A 22,562-nucleotide genomic window follows, 5' to 3' on the forward strand; every position below is an offset into this window, starting at 1 on the left:
CCCATACACACGCGCGCATATACGTGTGCCCATACACACGCGCGCATATACGTGTGCCCATACACACGCGAGCATCCACGTGTGCCCATACACACGCGCACATCCACGTGTGCCCATGCACGCGCGCGCATCTACGCGTGCCCCTATACACGCGCGCATCTACTCGCACGCATCCACGTGCGCCAATACCCACGCGCCTCCATGTGCGCCCATACACACGCGCCTTTACCCACACAGTCACCCATATACACACGCGCGTGCCTCTGCGTGTGCCCATATACACAAGCGCGCCCTGCATGTGCCCATATACATACGCGCGCGCCCTGCGTGCGCCCGTATACACACGCGCGCATTTCCGTGTGCCCATATACACACGCGCGCATTTCCGTATGCCCATATACACACGCGCACATTTCCGTGTGCCCATATACACGAGCGCATTTCCGTGAGCCCATATACACATGCGCCCCTATAACCTCGCACGCATCCACGTGCGCCAATACCCACGCGCCTCCATGAGCGCCCATACACATGCGCCTTTACGTGCGCCAATACCCACTCGCGCATCTACGTGCGCCCATACACCCGCGCGCATCCACGTGCACCCATCCGCACTCGCGCCCTTCCGCCTGAATTAATTGGGGAATTCCGATAAAAGTAACCAAGCATAAATGCTAAACATTGTGATTCCCATTAACATTCCCTCTGCGTGTGCCCATATACACACGCGCGCCCTGCATGTGCCCATATACATACGCGCGTGCCTCTGCGTGTGCCCATATACACACGCGCGCCCTGCATGTGCCCATATACATACGCGCGCGCCCTGCGTGCGCCCGTATACACGCGCGCATTTCCGTGTGCCCATATACACACACGCATTTCCGTATGCCCGTATACACACGCGCGCATTTCCGTGTGCCCATATACACGAGCGCATTTCCGTGAGCCCATATACACAAGCGCGCCCTGCATGTGCCCATATACATACGCGCGCGCCCTGCGTGCGCCCGTATACACACGCGCGCATTTCCGTGTGCCCATATACACACGCGCGCATTTCCGTATGCCCATATACACACGCGCGCATTTCCGTGTGCCCATATACACGAGCGCATTTCCGTGAGCCCATATACACATGCGCCCCTATAACCTCGCACGCATCCACGTGCGCCAATACCCACGCGCCTCCATACACATGCGCCTTTACGTGCGCCAATACCCACTCGCGCATCTACGTGCGCCCATACACCCGCGCGCATCCACGTGCACCCATCCGCACTCGCGCCCTTCCGCCTGAATTAATTGGGGAATTCCGATAAAAGTAACCAAGCATAAATGCTAAACATTGTGATTCCCATTAACAAGTATTTATCCTCTAATAATTACTACAGTATATTTATATAGTTTATAATGACACTAGATAAAGCTCTATTGACATCTATGTGTGCCCATACACACGCGCGCATATACGTGTGCCCATACACACGCGCGCATCCACGTGTGCCCATACACCCGCGGGCATCAACGTGTGCCCATACACCCGCGGGCATCCACGTGTGCCCATACACCCGCGGGCATCCACGTGTGCCCTTTTTTTTTTTTTTTTTTTTTTTAAATTTATAGCTTATAGTATACATGCCTACCTACCCATACGTATGCACCGATTTACATGCACCCATGTACACATATAACGTGCCCTTATACACACATATATATATATATACCTGCACACACAACTGCACATAATCGTCCCGAGCGCATCAGCGTGTGTCCCCGCGCCGAAACTTTAACTGCGGGGGCAGACCGTGAAGCGCCAACCTTGGCCGCCCACCCCTACGCGCTTACCCCCGGCCTAGGGCCGCAACCACTAAGAGCTGCTGCACTAGCCTATACATGCGTATATCTCCACCTACGTATACATGCATACCCATATACACATGTACATACACACCCACATACCTGCACATAACACCCATAAATACCTGTACGTACATCCACATATATATACCCACGCACATATACATATATACCCATACCACGCACATATACATATATACCCATACCACACATATATACATATATACCCATACCACGCACATATACATATATACCCATACCACACATATATACATATATACCCATACCACGCACATATACATATATACCCATACCACACATATATACATATATACCCATACCACACACATATCCATACCACGTTATTTATTTATTTATTATACATTTATCCCGGCCGGCCCCCTCCTCACACATACATTTTAACGACCCCACAGGTGTGGGAGGGGGGGGGGGGCCGCGGGAGCAGCCGCCAGGCTGACCGGTCCACCGCAAACCCCCTTGCCCCGAGACCACTAAACGAAAAGGGGAGGGGTAGGAGGGTCTTCTGCCCGCGCTACATTGCCCACCGGGAGACTTAAGGCCCGCACCACGTGAGACTGCGCCCCTGCCCCCGAACGGGCCGCGAGCAGCCGACGGGAAACGCCGCGGGGACCGGGAGGGGAACTGACTGAGGCCGTGCCCGCGCCCTCCGGGCCGTGCCTCAGCCCCCGAGTGACCACACCACGTGGGACCGCAGGAGGCCGCCAGACCCCCGCGCCGCCAGTGAGGGTTGGGGGAAGGGGTCTGCACACCGCCTACCGCGCGGCCGCCGCCCGCAAAGCGGGGAAACCTGCCCGCCAGCCGCGCAACACCAACAAGAGAAAAGCAGGAGGCCGCGCCTCTGCCCTCCCGAGCGGGCCGCGAGCGGCCGCCTGGCCCCCTCTTTTGCCGCCCTCATGGACCACACGCGGCGGAGCTCCTCACGTTCGCGCGGGCCGCATGCGCCAACCGGACCCTCCCTCCCCGCACCAACCAGTACCCTTCTGCCCCGAGACCGCCCCTCCCCGCCGGCCATCCGCCGCGGGGATCAGGGGGTAAGATGGAGGCTAACCCCACGACGCTCCGATTCAGGAGCAGGTAGCCCCCAACCCTAGAGGCAGAAGCCGTACTGTACTCACGTGCGGTGAAGGGAGATGTCCAAATCGTCTGGCGGGCAGCCAAAGAGGATGTGCTGCCCGCCAGCCTGGCCTTAAGTAGGCCTTCCATGAACTCCTCCCCTGTGCTGGGGAGGGAGGTGTGGGGGGCGGGCCAGCGAGGGGAAGGCCGGACCCCCACCGGTCATGAAGCCCCCCCGCCTATGGCTAGGGGGTGCCGCTTTATATAGAAAGTAGGTGTGTGAAGGTTTCGACCGGAGTTTGCAAACCATGCAAAATCATCCCCTCTTCCTCCCGAAATGTGATTTCTCAAGAACTTTTAGCCCTTGAATGTTCCGAGAACTGGTTTGCCAAGAATCGATTTTGTTCCCCAAAAATAATGTGGAAAAGTTCATGAATGGATTTCGGAAAGTTTAATAATTCTCTAAAAACAAATTTTAATTTTTTTTTTTTATACAAAAACAAAACTACTGCAATTCCAAAATATAGGGTTATATGTTCTTTAGGAACAGGAAGACAGCATGTGAATGCAAAAGTTTCATTTTTACTTCACTTTGTTAAAAAGCAGCAGTTTCAAACTGAAATAAGCTTCTTTTTATGCTTAAGCTATCGTACCAATAGTCAGCAAAGCTTTCCAGCGCACTATCAAAAATCTCAAAGCCCCAAATCTGTCTAAATGCTAGAAATGCCTCTAGTTATTTTAACCTTATCACTAAAGAAAATGAATTGTAGATATTATTTAAAAAGTCGTTTCATAATGAACATGATCTAAACCCTCTACCTCAGATGTCTTTAAATAATTTAGCTTTTAAAGAATGCTTAGCTGCAAATGTACAAAATTATACCAGTTCAATAGATTAACTGCAAAAAGAAATTAACGCTGCCTTAGGAAATGGAGATAAAATTTATATTGAAAACATTTTGATGGGCCATTTTTTTCCCTGAGTTTTATCTGGAAAGAACCAACATTTTTAAATGAGTCTTTAAGAGTAACTGAGATGATTGATCACTGGTGTACAACCAGTAAAGCTATGAACTTAATTTGATTGTGCAAGAATTTCATATTTTTTTTAAAGGCCAAACTTTAAGTGTCTGTATCCTAAATGTTTTTATTAACTGTATCCGAAAACATATATTTTCACAATGTTTAGAATTAAAAAAAAAAAAAAATTCGATCGATATCCGATTCCATTTAATATAATTTTTCCATGTCCAATGCAGAGGACACGGAAAATAAATAAAGTTTGTAGGCCCCTGTCAAACACCTATCCTCCCTGTGATTTCCAATACACATCGACAGTCGTGTGATCGAGCACATTAAAAATTCTCTGTAATATTGAATGTCTGCATCTGAAGCTCCCTTGTTAAATGCAGTGTAGTTCAATTAACATCTCTTCAATAAATAATTTAATTTTTCTTTCATCTTGATCCCCAGCCCAGCTTGAAATGAGCAATGCTGGGATAAATGTGGTTTGAATATTGTAGTAAGTATTCATAAATAAACCCATCAGCCCGGTAATGATTTCTGCCATAATGTGACAAAACGGTTGAAAGTCTGTACTTCCAAGTATCAGGGTCACGTTTTCAAGGCTTCGCCCACTCACCGAGCTGCCGGGGAACAGATTATTTTCATTCAGAATAAGTTTATGATCCATATTCTAACAAACCCACTTTCTATTCTTCATCTTTCTAAAAACTTTTCTGTGCAGTGGTCGAACAAAAAGATGTTTACAAAGTAGTGGCAGGTATTCCCGTGGCTTTCACAGAATTTAATAGGGGAAATCGGTCTTCTGAGGAACGTGGAACTGTAAGAGGGTGGATGTATCATTGGGATCCAATTTTGCCCTTTTCATCTTGCATCAAGGCAGCAGCGGACCTACCTATGTGAAGCTGGTTCCCCTGCACTATGGCCAACCCACCCTTAGGGGTCTGTGCTCCCCGCTCTGGAATGCTGTTCCGGCACTTATTTTACCAAGTGGTCCGAACACGAAATTAAGACCCAACTTCCGCAATCACTGCCTGGGAGGGCTCCACCTCTGCAGCCACACACCCACTCCACAGTTAGGGCCCTGGGTGAAGAGGGGGTCTTTTTTTTCCCACTTGCACCAAGGCCCACCGGTGCCTAGTTACGCCCCTGCATCAATGTATCATGGTCTTTGCACCATTTGCATCAGGTTGTGATAAATCCCCCACTAAGTATTTAAAAAAATGATTCTTTAGGTCTGTTAAAAAAATAAAATATAAAAATGTAAAAAAATTAAGACGTACTACAGTATTACCAGTTCACTCAGAACCACTGCACTCCCCTCACTGCCCCTCTGTGGTCCAGAAGTACCACACTTCCATCACTCCTCCCTCTGTGGCCCAGAAGTACCACACTTCCATCACTCCTCCCTCGGTGGCCCAGAAGTACCACACTTCTATCACTGTCCCCTCTGTGGCCCAGAAGTACCACACTTCTATCACTGTCCCCTCTGTGGCCCAGAAGTACCACACTTCCATCACTGTCTCAGCTGTGGCCCAGAAGTACCACACTTCCATCACTGTCTCATCTGTGGCCCAGAAGTACCACACTTCCATCACTGTCCCCTCTGTGGCCCAGAAGTACCACTCTTCCATCAGTGTCCCCTCTGTGGCCCAGAAGTACCACACTTCCATCACTGTCCCCTCTGTGGCCCAGAAGTACCACTCTTCCATCAGTGTCCCCTCTGTGGCCTGCTAATCATTCTCAACACTCTCAATTCACCAAATCCTTTTTTTAATCATATTTCCCTGTAGTTCTGCAGCACGCTGCTGAACAGATTACAGGATATATTTCCCATGTTTGCTAGATGTGGTCTTGCTAACCAATCACTGTTCACACCCCAAAGAGTTCTTTTTGATTTCTGCTTCAAAAACATATTCTCCCTAACACTCCAAAAACTTAAATAGATTTCTTCATTTCCCCCCATTAAGTTTCATTTAAGAAGTACTGTACATTTGATGTCGAAATATTGAGTGATTACACCTCATTGTATGTACTTATCAAATGACATAGAACTTTGTAAATAAGTCTTCGATGAAAAAATATTTTGTTTTCAGAAATGATAATTTAAAAAAAACAAAAAGCAGTGGTTTCAAACTCAATGTGATGATTCAGGGTTCATTAATACGGCCCCTACAACAGAGACTGTTTTCAATTAAATTAGCCAGTCATTACTTCATTTAACTACCTTCATTGACTTGCTCTGCCGATCTGCTACAGCACAAGATTAAAAATAGGTCTTACAAAAATATCATTTATAAGTTCATAATATATGGTTATTTTAATTTACTTTTATTGGCTACAGTACACAGCAAATGGAGTATGCCCTATACTTCTCCAAACAGGCGCAGCGTCTAAAGATAATGACTTTAATTAGTTTATAATGAACGCATTTATGCTTTTTATGTACTAAAAACAAATACTAACATTGGCGTTATGCATCGTGATCAGCTGACATGTTGATTATACTTTATCTCAGCTATATTTATTTCAAAGCACATTTACTTAAAATAATTTGTTTAATTGTTAACATTGTGTGCAGAAGTGGCATTACCTGTGGGGAGCCACGCGGCCCGTGGGATGTCACGCGGCCCGTGGGATGTCACGCGGTCCGTGGGGTGTCACGTGGCCCGTGGGATGTCACGCGGCCCATGTTAATTTAAATAGACAAGATCAGGATTGCTTTGCAGTCATATCAGTCGATTACGTCGGAATACATTTATCTCCCAAACTGTGTGTTTCAGAATCTGTACATAACAGATAATCAGATCTGATTTTACATTTAGTATTCGACTATATATATCCTTTAAATCGTGTTTCCGCTGTACTTCCTTTGTTCTCGGTTGGTATTAAAGACGTAAAATAGATGCATTGTATGCTATTGAAAGGTAGGGTATACAACCTTCTCTCTTACAGGACAACTCATTCCATTTCACTATCATTATATTGCATCATATACTGTACATCGTATTGTATTTTTCCAGATAAAATATTTACAAAATATATACAGCTCAACCCCCTTATAACGCTGTGCTTGGGGTCCAAAGAATCACATCGCGTTATAAGCGGATCGCGTTAGAAATAATGAACAATTGTATGCATTGTACAATAAAGTATTTAAGATACCAATAATCGTGTTGTAAAGTATTCATAAATACGAAAAATGGGAGCCGCGCTTGCAGCGCGTTTTAAGCGGATTCGCGTTGTAACAGATAGCGTTATAACAGGGTTGAGCTGTATATATATTTTTAAACACCAACTCATTTTAATGCTTTTATTTGCTTGGAAATGGGAGTCTGCATTTTAAAGGAATCGCAAATATAAAGAAGAAAAAAGGGAATTTTTTGCCACGCAGAAATATTAAATGACATCACAAAATTAGCACTGCAGTAACATGCTACAAGTCGCATACCAGGGACCTGCTTGGGGGGGCAGAGACGTGTCAAAACACTAAATGACTAAATTAAACAGCCCTATATAAGTCACAGAACAAGTGCAGCAATTTTGTGGCAATAAAGTGCACCAAGTGTATAAGAATAATAATAATTAAATTGCAAGTACTGTACAGTTCTAGCATTGTTGTTTTTGGTGGTACAGTAGCTTGTATAGACTCCTGGTGTGGCCCCTGCCGTGTGTGCACTAGTGAGCACTATTCTTATATTATCATTACTTAGGGTTACCATTATTATTTTCAGGTCGTAACAATGTCTTCTGTAGAGAGCGTACGGTTTAAAAACGCACGAAAAACTGCCATAAAATCGCAGCGAGGTGAAGCCCTCGCCCACAGAGATAGCGCTGTGTCGTGATCGCAACGCCTTCTTACTGATGCAATCTATACAAAGCCAGCATTACCGCCGAGTTCTGGCACCTTGCAAACCTCGGGAACTAAAACAATCCGTCAAATTCACTACAACAACATAACCCAGAGATAGCAACACAACGCCTGAAATATGCATCTAAATCAATTTAGCAGTGACTGAAAGCTAGGAGTCGCAGTACCATCTTCACAGCATTATAGTGTAATACCTTTTAACAAATTAAGGGGAAGAGGCATTGGTATAAAGAGGTGGACACCTTTCCTAGTTTCCTAAATGCACTCCGTTATGTATTTTATTAGGGTGATGGATCATTTATTCAACAACAAAACACACACCGTATGAGCACATGCCTGAACAATTGGTAAGCAATCAGCTCTCACCGGGCTCACACACATTGCATTAGTGTGTTATCTTTATTTTTACTCGAATGTAGTTTTATTTTCTTCGATCGTGAACGATGAAGATATCCCACTCCACACATGTATCAAAATATTTAAATGCCTATGTTAAATGTATATTTGCATCTTAAATCAACTTCAGTATACTGTAGCTTCATAATTACAATTGGTGTTTTAACCACATGTCCATTCTATATACAAATGATTACGCTCACACCAGTACTGTATGTCACTTGGAATGTCCCCAGCAAACAGGAAAACAAGTCTCGAGGACAGCACAAGAATGAGGTTATTTGCTGGAGTAATGCTCAAGAAGATGAGGGAGTCTGGAAGCAGAACAGAATCATGACTATCTCTGGCAGAGGCAATATTGAAAACAATAATGAAGAGGATGCAGATATTGTGTATTAAATAAGCTGCAAAGATGAATAAATCATTTGCTTATTATTCAGGAAGAAAGTAGCTGCATTTAAAGTATTTGATTTCAGAGGAAACTTACATTTTTATTTTAGGAGGGAAAGGGGTTTTTCATCATTAAGGAGTTTCGCACATTCGGGGCGCAGTCGCATTTCCCGATATTCCGAAGTGTTAGCCCAGGTCAGAAATCTTTACCCAGAACTTTATGGGCCGGGCATTCCTAAACCCATAGGGTTCATTGTCCAGAAATGCAGGTGATGCTACCAAGTGTAGAGTAAGGCTGCACTTATAGTGCCGGCGACTCAACGTCACGTCAAAACAAATGCATTGCCGCCGTCTCATGCGCTTATAGTAAGCACGGGGCGACGGCTTGGTCGCGATCGCTGGGAGTCGTCTCAATTTGATTTTTCCAGCTACCGTAGCCTTATGTCGCCGGCACTATAAGTGCAGCCTTAGTCTGCATGGGACTTTATATGTGACATGAGGAAATCCAACAGATTAACACAGTGAACAAACATGGATGCTCAGCGCGGATTGGCGAGCAGCGACAGATGTACGAATCTTCCAAATCTTGCTTCTAACGTGTGGCGCAGACCTCCTAAACCTTCGCGGATTCATTTGGGGCAAAAAGAGAGATGAAATACACCAGTTACTGGCGCACAACCTTTTGATCCATCTCATTATAATTTTGCGCAGACTCTCCGCTCCCCTCACTCCTCCTATTATCACTCCCCAAAATACTCATGGCCCAAGTGGAGCAAATCGGGGCACAAAATTAAGCAAAGCACCTTGATACATTGGGATACATAGGGAGAAGGAGGGGCTCAGTGAGTAAAGACACGGAGTGGCACTGAGTTTGAGGCAGGGGAGCCTGGTTCAATTCCCAGTGTCGGCTCCTTGTGACCTTGGGCAAGTCACTTTATCTCCCTGTGCCTCAAGCGCCAAAAAGCCCAAAAAACGTAGATTGTAAGCTCCACGGGGCAAGGGCTGTGTCTGCAAAAATGTCTCTGTAAAGCGCTACGTAAAAAACAAGCAGCGCTATACAAGAACTATTATTATTAACGCAGCCAAGCAGAATAACAAATGTCGCGTTTTGGAGCAATGCTCCAATGTGCAACACGTAACGCCTAATCTCTCATATGTTTGTAGCACCCTGCTATATTTCAATAGCCTGGCATATAAATCCTGGTAATAGCAGGCAGTGCTAGGGTTAATAGTTACAACCTGGTGAGATCACATCACTTATGTTTCAATTATGTAACAGCTTACAGGCACATGCCTGGGCCTGGAAAGTGCTGGGACCACATGACAGGATGAGGGCTTTGCTACAGTGGATTCTGCCCAGTTACTGGGGCAGACTAGCCTGGCTCCTCCTACTGTATAAAGATGTGGGTTCCTCCAAATTAACTCAGTCCAGTTCTAGCCATGGGCTAGATTCCTGTTCCAATGCAGTGAGGGAGTGAGAACAGTCTGCTCTGCCTTACCCCTTAGGAGGTAAGGGTGGAGTTCATCCCTATCATCAGGGGTGAAGATGACTACTCCTAAGGACTGGGAGTTTTTCCCAAAGGGGGGGAAACAGATCCTCAGTCCAGTCCAGCCTTACCCATGGGAGTAGTGAGAGACCTGTCCTGATATATGCTGAAAAGATGTGGTGCCCCCAATAAAGAATCCTGTTGAAAAGTACCTGGCGCCCTATTTTATCATTCTTCTCAATAGCCTTGGCCTGAGCCCACATGGAAGAAGACCCTGAGAGAAGAGAAAGGTAAAACCCACTGAGCTAACACTCTATGAGCAGGTCTAAAAGAGTGAATAGACACACTAAATTACTGTAAACATCTATCCATGGGAGCTGGGGAGGGATAGACCCGTTACATGTTTTTGAAACAACACTGGAGCATGTGGCATGAAAGCAAGAAGGCCCAAGATGCCAACACAGACTAGCTAAAAATGACACTGATCTTTTATCACGAGACATCTTAATCCTTTAAGAATCATTTTGACACATGCTACAATAAAGCCCACTTCATATGTAATGATATTTTACCTAATAATATTCGTTTTGATGACTGAGGCACAAACCGATAAACGGCCATATTTATCATGTGTTGCTATGCCGTAAGACACCCCCAATGCCGCTAGTGAACTGTTGTAAGGGGTCTTCCAGCACTGGAAGGTGTTTTATGGCATAGCACCATTTAGTAAATGTGGCCCAAACTGACTTGCCCAAGGAGCTGACACTTGGACTTGGGCAGGGTTCTCCTGCTTTAGAGGCAATGGCATGACTACAAAGCTACTTATGAAGCAAAGAACTTGTCACGATGCTCTTCCACTCTCAGGACATCCATGGTAGGATCCCACCCTACAGTAGTCAGTTATTGAAATTATATAGTGCGATACTTTGTATCAACATTTACAGAGAGAAAACTCTTTGAAATCCCACAAACACATCTACACTGTATGTCTGGAAACAAGACTGAGTGACACCAGAATATATGCAGAGAATACGTGACTGAAGTTGTACCGGGAGTCACTTAGATTGTAAGCTCTTCGGGGCTTCTGACTCATTCATTCTGACTGAGCCACTGATTGAGCTGCCTTTGCTGAAGCAGTGCTGAAGCAGGGATATCCTGAAAACCTCACATGTTGGTGGACCTTGAGGACTGGCGTTGGCCACCTCTGGTATATATGCTCTAAGACTGCCCTCCCCCACTGATCGCGCCCCCCTTGTCCCAAACGTCAAATTACGCCACGGGGTCATGTGACGTTATGTGATCCCGCGGCATCTTATGACGCCGTGTCGGCCGAAGCCGTGTGAGTCGAGGTAAGGGAATTTACAGAGGCCTCGCACGGCCCCCCGGCATTTAATTGAACCACCGCACCCCCCCCCCCCCACCAAAAAAATCTTGCGCCCCTGTTCTAAGGCTCAAACTTGATCCAATGCAGTTAGCAATATAAAAAAGATGAAAAAAATAGTGTGTCCTGTAAGTGATGTCAGGCTGTCGCCTCCCAAAGTCATGGAAATAAAGAAAATACAGCCGCACACCAAACAATTTTTCTTTCAACGCAGCATCTAAATATATTATTGCGGTTGTAACATAAAATAACAGTTTGGGGTCTGCACTTGGTCTTACCTTCCTTAGGCTGAGTCCCCAGTGCGTTCTGTGACACGCGCGCCCGGCGGGGAGGGGCGGCGCATGCACAGCGCTAACCGCGATCTACGGTCTCCAGGAGAGAGGGAAGCTTGCGACGGGAAGGGGCGTGGCCGGGGATTTGCGGGTGCGTGGGCATTACGTCACGCGGCTGGTTTGCCCTCATTGGGTGAACCGCTGGTGGGGGCGTGGCCACGCCTCCGTCGCAAGGTTTGAACTCAATTTGATTGAGTTGTAAAAAACCTTGCAGTACGGCGCGGCTGCACCTTCAGCGTGACGGTGCGTACTGGGCCCAGCCCCATTGAGGGGCGGTGCTTACACGCACAGAGCACGCCGCGCCGTGCGCACAGGCTGTTACTGGGACCGCAGCCTTAGGGTGGTCCGAAACGTCACCTCCAACCCCTGTTTGATGGATGACTCACCTGATATCCGAGAATCAGACCACAAAACACGTACTGCCGCCACGTACACAAGAGGAATAACAGAATAATTAATAAGAAGTCCAGCCATCAAAAGACCCATTTGACTTCAGCTTCACTCTCATCAACATTTATTACGGTGCATATTAAATCATTAGCTGGATCTTTTGTGCCTGCTGATTTTCCAACGCGAACACTGAAAATCACTTCAGTAGCAAAATACGGCCAATAACAATTACAGTGCAGTGTCCACATAGTCGGAGCTAATGTTATAATTTGACATTGCAAGGCTGTGCTTGCCCCCACGGGTCTTGGCAGACACAAGGTTCACCTTAATTGGCTCGGAGGCACAACCCACCAGCTAACATCCTTTCCTTAAGAGGACCAGTACTGCTAATGTTCACACGACTGTAAACAGAATCTGGAAACAATACAAAACGCGGTAATGGGCGGCTAGCTGGGTAATTAATGTAGTTACAATGAAGCTATTTGCATTTTTATTTTAAAAGGCTGTCTTTAAAAAAGCAGCTCAGATTTCTCTTCGCAAAAGGAGTCTCGGTTAAGGAGCAAAAAAAGTAATTATTCTCTTTAGGGGTTATTTTATGTTACCATCGGGGAATTAGAATGAACAGATAAGCAGAATTATAAAGGGAATCATGTAAAATATGAAACGTACAGTAAACACTTAGCAGTGTATTTACCATAAAGCCAGCTCACCTTCTTCATTAATAGAATTTATTATACGGTTGCTTTACACACAAGATAATTGTAGGGAGCCAGAACATTTATAACTATCCAATTTTACTTTTCTCCTCTAGACAAGTTATTAAAGCAAAAAAGTACCCAGCCGGAAAAGTGCAAGAGATTCGAACACAATTCAATAAAACGTCGCCCACAGGTAGGGAATTTACTATTAGGAAATAAAAAAACACTATACCCAACAAGCTCTAAACCCCCCCACAAATTACCACATAATATATACATCTGTGTATAAGTGTCAATTGGAGTGCTACTGGGCGTGGCTAAATGTATATAACAAAAAACAAAGAAGCCCAAAAGCTACATCCAATATGACAAAAATATACAGTGAAATAAAAACCTGTACATGGTGGGAAACAGGAACCGGTTAGCGTCTCTACTCGGTCACTCACAGCTTCTATACCCACCCTCGCAGCAGCTAAAAGGAATGCCAACAATGTTGACATGCCACACAGTGCCAGGGTACGCAGTCCTGTATATTCTATGGAGGATGAACAATTGATCTTCTGTCCACCGTGCATTCAATGCAATTTCCGATGCACAAGGGTATAAAGCATCTTACCCAAAGGCACACAGCTGGCCCTTGTATAAAGCTGCTAACCCCTTCCCAGAAGGCTGTTCCTACTATACATCAAATCATTTCCAGTAACATTCCCAGAGTGACTGGGATATTCATTGTAAAGTTTTTAACCTATATTTTTATGGGGTTTTTTTCCTTTTGCATATACAGGTAATATAATAACAACAACCTTTGATATATATCGCGCTTTTCTTCCAAAAAAGCCAGAATTCAATGGGGATGTTCAGCAGAAATGGGCCTGAACGGCTGCTACAGTGTATGCAGAATTACCCCCTAGTAACGCAACATGATGAAATAAATAGACCTTGACATCAGGCGCTCATGTTGCCCGGGCGATTCCTGGCCAGCTAGTTGTGCGCGTGGGGGGCGGCATGCTGCGGGGCGTGCCCGTGACATCACGTGACTGGTTCGTCTTCATTGGCTGACCCGCGCACATGACCAGGGAAAGTGCAACACATACAAAAATATTCATCTGTGCAAACATCGCGCCTCCCCACACTCACATGCAAGCTCTCACCCTGGACGAGGCCTTACAGACACAGTCCCTGCCCAGATGAGCTTACAGCTTATCGGTCAGTGCCTTTATGCACTGCACATGGAGGATGACGTGTATATGAATAAGGAAGGGGGGGGTTTGAGATGCTATCAGAAAGCAGATTCATTTTTCTTGGGCCTTGTGGAGGTTCTTCTCAGATTGCTCCAGGGATTGCTTGTTGTGGGTGCCTTGCTAAGAGGTTAGGCCCCATTTCCCAGCATTCCCTATGCTCACGAGGCACGTCTTCGGGGAGGTCCTGTAGAGTAGAGGGGGTAGGAGTGCCGAGACCCTCTCCTGTTGCCCATCTGTTCCTCTCAGGCCTGGCAGAGGAACGGGCCACACTGATCACAGAAGTCTTGTCAGACATCTGGTTGGGGACCTAACTTCCGGGTTGAGCTGGCCAGGCACCCCTTCGCCATCGGCCCTGTGACAGTGGCGCCCGGTGCTTCTGCTTGACGACCCTGCACCCCACAAACTATTTAAGTAAGTGGGCTGCAAGTTGCCTTATGTCATCACCGCTTCGTAAATATGGCCCGTGGTCTCTACAACTGGATAGGGGGAAGAGCTTACTTATAATAAATAATCAGTAAACCAGCATCACCCCATCCAGGGTAACCAAAACTCAACTGGAGGATCCATATGCCAGGATACATTGTGCTCCGATGCGGGGTATTGCATCCTAATCCGGCACTAGCAGCCATTGACTTGGAATGGATCTGGGTGGGATACTCCGCCTCTCAGCTTGATGAATCCTGTCCCGAGCGCCCAAGAGAAATTGGGAATCTTTTACTGGCACTTCTACTTAATTAAATTGATCAAGAATTGAGCTCCAACAAAGAGAACTCACTGGTAGTATACACGATATAAAGAGAAATACATCAAGACCACAGGCACACCAAGAAAATTTTGGTTTTAGCACTAAACTGGGGATTTTGGTTCAAAACGATGTGCATCAAACTCTGGCAAGTAATTTTATCTGTCTCTACTACCAAAGCATCATTTATTTCTGGGTTCAAAATGAATTCACCTGTACTGTTTTTATCCAACTACACTGCATACTACTATTGGTATAAAAATAGGTAAATAACCATAAGACAGAAACCATTAAGGAAATCATTTATATGTGAAACAATATTTGAATCATTAAAGAACTGCACAGTTGTCAAAAAAAAATAAAAAAATGTTCCAGTCTGCCAATTTCAACAGACTGATTGTGTGACAATCAGTTTAATAAAATAACTTTAATTAATTTAAAATGCCACGTTCTTCATTTGTATAATCAAAATAAATCTAAATGAATTGCTCTGGGGTATCTTTAGATATAGACAGGCACTGAATCCAGCTGACTGCAGGCTGTGGATTGATGCTGTGCAAATTATATCCAATACTGTATATATCTTTCTTTATAAAAAGAACGCAACACATCTCCTTTATGATTTAGATCCAGGTTTACAGTGGTTTCCAAACAGACCATAAAAATTATAACATTGAAACTGTATAAACAAGCTGTACAGTGTTTTTACTGTAAAACATGAATGTAGTATAAATATTTGTCTTTGCTTTCTCTCGGCATCTATAATGAGAGCAGAAAATGAATGCCATATGTTTATATCGCAATGAGAAACAGAAAAGATTTCAACAATTCATCCGTGTGGCGGTTACTGAAGCTGCTGAGAAATTTGGACTCATTCTCTGGCTTTTGCAGATGAATGTGTTTGTGAATCAGAACGGGTTGTCCTATTCTGCGCAGTCCCACAATATAGAAGATAAAAATACTAGCCATGGGGGGGAGTCAGCTCCAGTCCTCAAGGGCCACAGACAAGTCATCGGGATAACCCTGCTTCAGCACAGGTGGCTGAGTCAATGACTGCACCACCTGTGCTGAAGCAGGCATATCCTGAAAACCTGACCTGTTGGTAGGCCCTTGAGGACGGGAGTTGGCCAGCCCTGGTCTAGACGGGTTATCAAAAAAATGTTTTAGAGCTGTATACTGCAATAAAAAAATTTGGGGTAACATCAGAATTTAACCATATTATGTATATATAATTATGTATCCAGGCAAACGTCATGCAATTCTGGGGCCCAATATCTGCAGCAAAAGAAAAAAAAAGTCCAGTTGAAATCTATAGGATTTACTTCTTTGATATATATGGCTCAGTTATTCTACCCCAGAATTGATCCACTTTCTCCTTACTACAGGGGTTCTCAACTCCAGTCCCAAGACCCCCCTCCCACAGGTGGCTCAATCAGTCCCTCCATCAGCACAAGTGATCAGTCTTTGACTGAGCCACTGATTGAGCCACCTGAGCTGAAGCAGGGATATCCTTAAAACCCGACCGGTTGGGGGGGCTCTTGAGGAGTGAGGTGAGAGCCCCTTGCATACGTAACCCCGCCAAAATGATTTCCTTTTCTTACCCTAATGGAACTTTAATAACTCTGTGTAACGCGCTCTGCTCAGCTCCTCCCTCTCATTTACTCCTCAGCAAGTTCAATGAAGTTACAGGAAATAATTCCTGATCATTTAAATAGCTCTCCACTCTCCCTTCCTCTCCCTCCCTGCCAGTGCATAGGATGGTCCTGCTGATGCAAAGTTGATCATTAGGGTATTCCAGAGGGCATTACAAATCTGTCGGGGAAAAACGTAAATCAGGAACAAGATGACACTATGGCAAATCACGGATAGGTATGGACGGAAGTTTTGCAGATCACGTCATTTGCTTGGGGGCAGGGAATTTTATGCAGAACTTGCAGAAAAGGTATAATCACAGAACTTCATATTGGGGAAGCAGAGAGCACAAAATACGGGTGCAAGGTAATCAGTTGGGTGTTTAGAGCTTGGCTTGTTGGGGAGACCCAGAATCTATAGAGAGTAGCAACAATTATACAGACATCAAAAATATTCTGCAAATCCTGGAATGAAAGCACTGAAATATTTCGGAGCCCCAGTTGAATTAGCCTTCAAGAAGGTAGGAAGTCACCGTTTGTTGGAGCAAAGCAACTGTGTGTACAAATAGCAGAACCCTGGTTTTCATTAAGCCTTAAAGTCAATTAAGCTGTGTATTGGAACAATCATTCCTCCTTTACAAAGTATTGATATTTTTTCTTGGCTGCTGCGGGGCCTTTCCACTACTCAAGATGAGATTTATGCTAGACAATATCTTTCTGATTAAAACAAATCACAGCTTTACAGTTCTAATTTCCTCTTTTCAGGGCATAAAATATCAAACAAAAGCTGAAAACTGATATTAAGCCTGATCATGCATGAACAGCCGATTTTAAAAAGATACACAAGCTAGTGACTGGGAGTCTGACGGTGCTCGTTCTCTCTTAATCCCCTTCCAAATAAATACAGCCAGCGCCTAAAACCTTAACATGGTATAATTGTGTTATCTTTACTAGATATATAGAGATCATGTCGGGCTGGTATCAAACCCAGCAATTAAACGGTTTCCAAAACAAAACAGCCTCAATGGCCTGAATATTTTCCCCTCTGGCTAGGCGGTTATAAATCTTTTTTATATGGCTACATTTATGATTACAAAACAGCCTCCCCTTCAATATCTCGGGTGAAGGATCACTTTTCAAAGCGGGTGCCAAGTGACAGCTTCCCCCGAAAAATAAAATGTGGACATCATGAGTTTTGCTTTCGTAATCGTATGGGGAAAATAAGTACTTACTCTGCGCTAAACATGGACGAAATCTATATTTTATGGCATAGAAGAGGGCGATTTAATAAACCACTCTAGGATCGATGGATTTACACGGTTTTACCCGAAATATTTGCTTACTCGTGGCACTAGAGCCCTGTTCATTTGCTGTATCGCTCATATTTTCTATCCAGTCTGCACATGGGTATCGCAAGTTTGTAATTTTTATGTTTTCCCAAATCAAGCACAAGGCAGATCTGAAAGAATTATTCTATAACTCGATATTTCAGGATGACATTTTGATGCTAACAAAAGAAACTGCGCTGAAAAGCTGAAAATGCCTGGACTCTTCTCCACCTCAGCAAAAGTGTGAGGTTTTTGGGCGGGACGCGTAGGGTTTTTGGGTGAACGTGTTGGGTGGAGGTTTTTTATCACAATCTCTCAGCTGTAAAACTGGCACAAAAAAAGCATCCGTTTCTTTCTACTAAAATAAAAGTTAGCAAGCATGGAAATGAATGTGATATTTCTTGCCCCAGTTTAGCAGCCGGAAGACTTTTAAACAAAGCACCTTGCAGAGTATAATTTGGCACATCAAGATAGCATCTCTGGCAATAAATACATTAAAAACACACAAGAGTTCACTTCTAACCTTAAACAGCTTATTCAAACCGCCTCACATACTAATGACACTGCAGACTCCAGGCACGAGTATGCAAATAATCACATGAAGATGTACGTCAAGTAACTTAAACAGCTGCGCAGATAACATGCATCACGGCTTGCTATTAAACTGCCTCGTCCATCCTCATTACAGCAATGCAGCTGTATAGGTGTTTATATAATATGTGTATTTGTGTGCGTGTATACAGACATTATATATATATATATATGTATATATATATATACACATATATATATATATTTTTTTTTACCTATTAGAAAGCTGTACAATTACCTGTATATAATCTCTTCTCATACGGTCGTTTTCAGCAAAATGTATACTATTTGCCATTATTACCTATTTGGCTGCTGTTTTACATATCTTTTTGATTGCAATAAATATAGGTATTAGCAGCGAAGTCAAAGTTACCAGATGTACCAGGTTCTTCTTTTATAATACAGCACTGAAACAGTATTTTTACATACAATGTAATGTAAATTGTAGGCATCCTGCAATTAATCAACTAATTCTCTCCTGGCTATACAGAGCAAGTAATTAAAGTTCAGTAATAACTTATTCTTTCTGCTCCAGCACCTGCATTTCATTTGTTTATTTTCTCATACTCATAAATCTGAAGGACTGTCAAAGTGCCATAATATTAGTGCAATAATCAAAGTTAATTAGCCCCTCTCAATAAACAACAACAAAGCCGTTACAAAGATACATTGAAGGTTTCTTTTCAGTTAGTCAATGTACACATGAAAATGTTTTCTAAAACCCCTCAGAAATGGTAAATGGTGAATTTGAGCAGCAGTTCAAAGTAATTAAAGCCACAAGGCAATCTGTTAGCACTTATAGCCGTAGCTCAGTGAGACGGAGCTTGTGATACGGCAACCACCTGCTGCCTGAAAGGGTCTCTACTGCAGCTCAGTTTCACCAAATAATGTCACCGCCCTGAGCAGTTTGCAGTGCATTGCAAGGCAGAGGTAAACCCATTCATCTAAAAACTAACACAGGCCAACAAGTGGGAGACACAGTGCAGAGAGCCCACTGGCAGTGTCACTGCTTGTAGAGTGTATTTAAATGGCAGTCACTTATCTCCATCACTCAGCAAAAATGTAAGGACAGGTACTGCAATGTACAGATGCTAGTATGTGGTCAGTGGTATGTTAGAAACATAATATAATAGTCATATCACTAAGCACACAAGGCAGAGAGATACAAAGCTATGAAATAACATTTACCCTATTTGATGCAAATGAGTTTGTCATACCTTTTTCTCATGGTCACAATAACTTGATACAGTATTAAGTATTTTTATTATAGTAATGTTACAGATTACCAGAAGAGCTTCTCCAATGAAAAATGATCTATCCATACTGTAATTGTATTGAAAAACTTGGACAGATAAGATCCTGGCTTACCCACTCTTCCAAAATCTGATGCTTGGCTTCGCTGGCTTTCTGCAGGTTTCTGCAAGCGAGAACAACAAGAGCCCCGTGAAGAGCCAGGGATCTCGCCACTTCAAATCCTGAGGAAGAACAACCACAAACAGTCTGTTATTGACTCCTGCAAACATAGTAGAAGAGATCACATACGAAGCACGGTTTGCTTCTACTAAACACTTGAGTGAGCAGGTTTATCTTAGAATAGATTGGGTATTCTTGTAGTGCTGCTCCCTGTGGCTCAAGTATTATGTAATACATACTGGATATGTATTAGGCATACAGTTTATAAAAAACACTCAATCTCTAAATAAAGCAACATTACCTATACTTCCACTTTGCTGGTCATTAAATTCAACTATATAGGACTCTTCGGGAAGGTGCTGGTAGACGGATTGGTCCACAAAAGAGTTATATATTTTGTAGGCTGTGATACCTTTTACTGGACCAACATATCCATCCAACAAGGTTGTTGTCTTGTGCATAAGGTTTAGAGACTGCAGGGGACTCGTCACATCAATGGGAGATGCATCAATGCAAAGAAACAGCAAATACAATTTAGTTCTGACACATTGGTCTGTTTTCTGTTTGCGTCACTGTGAACGCGTTTCTTACAGCTGACGCAAATTGCTAACCAGAAAAGTTTACGCCGCCTCAGACCTGATATATTTTGTATTTATTTATGCAAATACAAGATAAAGCACTGACGCACAGTTGGATCATTATCATCTGTAATTTATCATCTCCTTCCTAACGAACCCTGACACCGCTCAAATCCCAAACTGACTAACCTGGAGCAAAGAGCCCGTTACATGAATACAAAGAGATACATGATGAAAATGACGCCATTTGCCCCAAACGTGCATGGATACTACATCCCCTTTGTGTTTAACAATATGCACGTGCACCTGTAGTGTTAAAATGCTGAATAAAGCTAAAGCCAGGTATATTGTAAGCATGAGTTTCTCATTCAGAGCTTGCTAAGAAGCCCCCCAAAAAAATGCATTTTTCTCACAAAACCATCATACTGCATACAGCAGGATAGCAAGCAAGTATATTATAGTTTACTAGCTGAGAGACCCGGCGTTGCCCGGGATGTAAACGCGTAATAGGTAGTATTATTTATAAATCGTGGAACAATAGGTGAGTATTTGTTGTAAAGGTTTGGGGGGGGGAGAAAGGGGAGCGGGGCGGGGGGGGGAGAAAGGGGAGCGGGGCGGGGGGGGGAGAAAGGGGAGCGGGGGGGGGAGAAAGGGGAGCGGGGCGGGGGGGAGAAAGGGGAGCGGGGCGGGGGGAGAAAGGGGAGCGGGGAGGGGGGGAGAAAAGGGGAGCGGGGCGGGGGGGAGAAAGGGGAGCGGGGGGGGGGAGAAAGGGGAGCGGGGGGGAGAAAGGGGAGCGGGGCGGGGGAGAAAGGGGAGCGGGGAGGGGGAGAAAGGGGAGCGGGGAGGGGGAGAAAAGGGGAGCGGGGGGGGGAGAAAGGGGAGCGGGGGGGGGAGAAAGGGGAGCGGGAGGGGGGAGAAAGGCGAGCGGGGGGGGAGAAAGGGGAGCGGGGGGGGAGAAAGGGGAGCGGGGGGGGAGAAAGGGGAGCGGGGGGGAGAAAGGGGAGCGGGGGGGAGAAAGGGGAGCGGGGGGGAGAAAGGGAGCGGGGGGGAGAAAGGGGAGCGGGGGGGAGAAAGGGGAGCGGGGGGGAGAAAGGGGAGCGGGGGGGAGAAAGGGGAGCGGGGGGGGAGAAAGGGGAGCGGGGGGGGGGAGAAAGGGGAGCGGGGGGGGAGAAAGGGGAGCGGGGGGGGAGAAAGGGGAGCGGGGGGGAGAAAGGGAGCGGGGGGGAGAAAGGGGAGGCGGGCGGGGGGAAAGGGGAGCGGGGGGGGGAAAGGGGAGCGGGCGGGGGAAAGGGGAGCAGGGGGGGAAGGAGAGCGGGGGGGAAGGAGAGCGGGGGGGAAGGAGAGCGGGGGGGGAAGGAGAGCAGGGGGGGAAAGGGGAGCGGGGGGGGAAAGGGGAGCGGGGGGGGAAAGGGGAGCGGGGGACGGGAAAGGGGAGCGGGGGGACGGGAAAGGGGAGCGGGGGGACGGGAAAGGGGAGCGGGGGGACGGGAAAGGGGAGCGGGGGGACGGGGGAAAGGGGAGCGGGGGGACGGGGGAAAGGGGAGCGGGGGGACGGGGGGAAAGGGGAGCGGGGGGACGGGGGAAAGGGGAGCGGGGGGGACGGGGGAAAGGGGGAGCGGGGGGACGGGGGAAAGGGGAGCGGGGGGAAAGGGGAGCGGGGGGAAAGGGGAGCGGGGAAAGGGGAGCGGGGGGAAAGGGGAGAGGGGGGACGGGGGAAAGGGGAGCGGGGGGACGGGGGAAAGGGGAGCGGGGGGACGGGGGAAAGGGGAGCGGGGGGAAAGGGGAGCGGGGGGACGGGGGAAAGGGGAGCGGGGGGACGGGGGAAAGGGGAGCGGGGGGACGGGGGAAAGGGGAGCGGGGGGACGGGGGAAAGGGGAGCGGGGGGACGGGGAAAGGGGAGCGGGGGGACGGGGGAAAGGGGAGCGGGGGACGGGGGAAAGGGAAGCGGGGGGACGGGGGAAAGGGGAGCGGGGGAAAGGGGAGCGGGGGGACGGGGGAAAGGGGGAGCGGGGGGGACGGGGGGAAAGAGGAGCGGGGGGAAAGGGGAGCGGGGGGGGAAAGGGGAGCGGGGGGGAAAGGGGAGCGGGGGGGGAAAGGGGAGCGGGGGGAAAGGGG

At 46.2% G+C, this 22,562-nt stretch overlaps 1 protein-coding gene across 6 annotated transcripts in view; it reads right to left on the reverse strand.

The window, feature by feature from the left end:
- Positions 1-22,562, reverse strand: part of WWOX (WW domain containing oxidoreductase) — a 549,395-nt gene that overhangs the window by 488,243 nt on the left and 38,590 nt on the right. For all 6 annotated transcript variants that reach the window (XM_075576745.1, XM_075576743.1, XM_075576744.1 and 3 more), the window contains one exon: positions 19,825-19,931. In XM_075576745.1, the coding sequence (XP_075432860.1) occupies positions 19,825-19,931 (107 nt within the window). The remainder of the gene's footprint in view (positions 1-19,824; positions 19,932-22,562) is intronic.

Source organism: Ascaphus truei, chromosome 19, assembly GCF_040206685.1.
Source record: "Ascaphus truei isolate aAscTru1 chromosome 19, aAscTru1.hap1, whole genome shotgun sequence".
In the NCBI taxonomy this organism is placed as follows: Eukaryota; Metazoa; Chordata; class Amphibia; order Anura; family Ascaphidae; genus Ascaphus; species Ascaphus truei.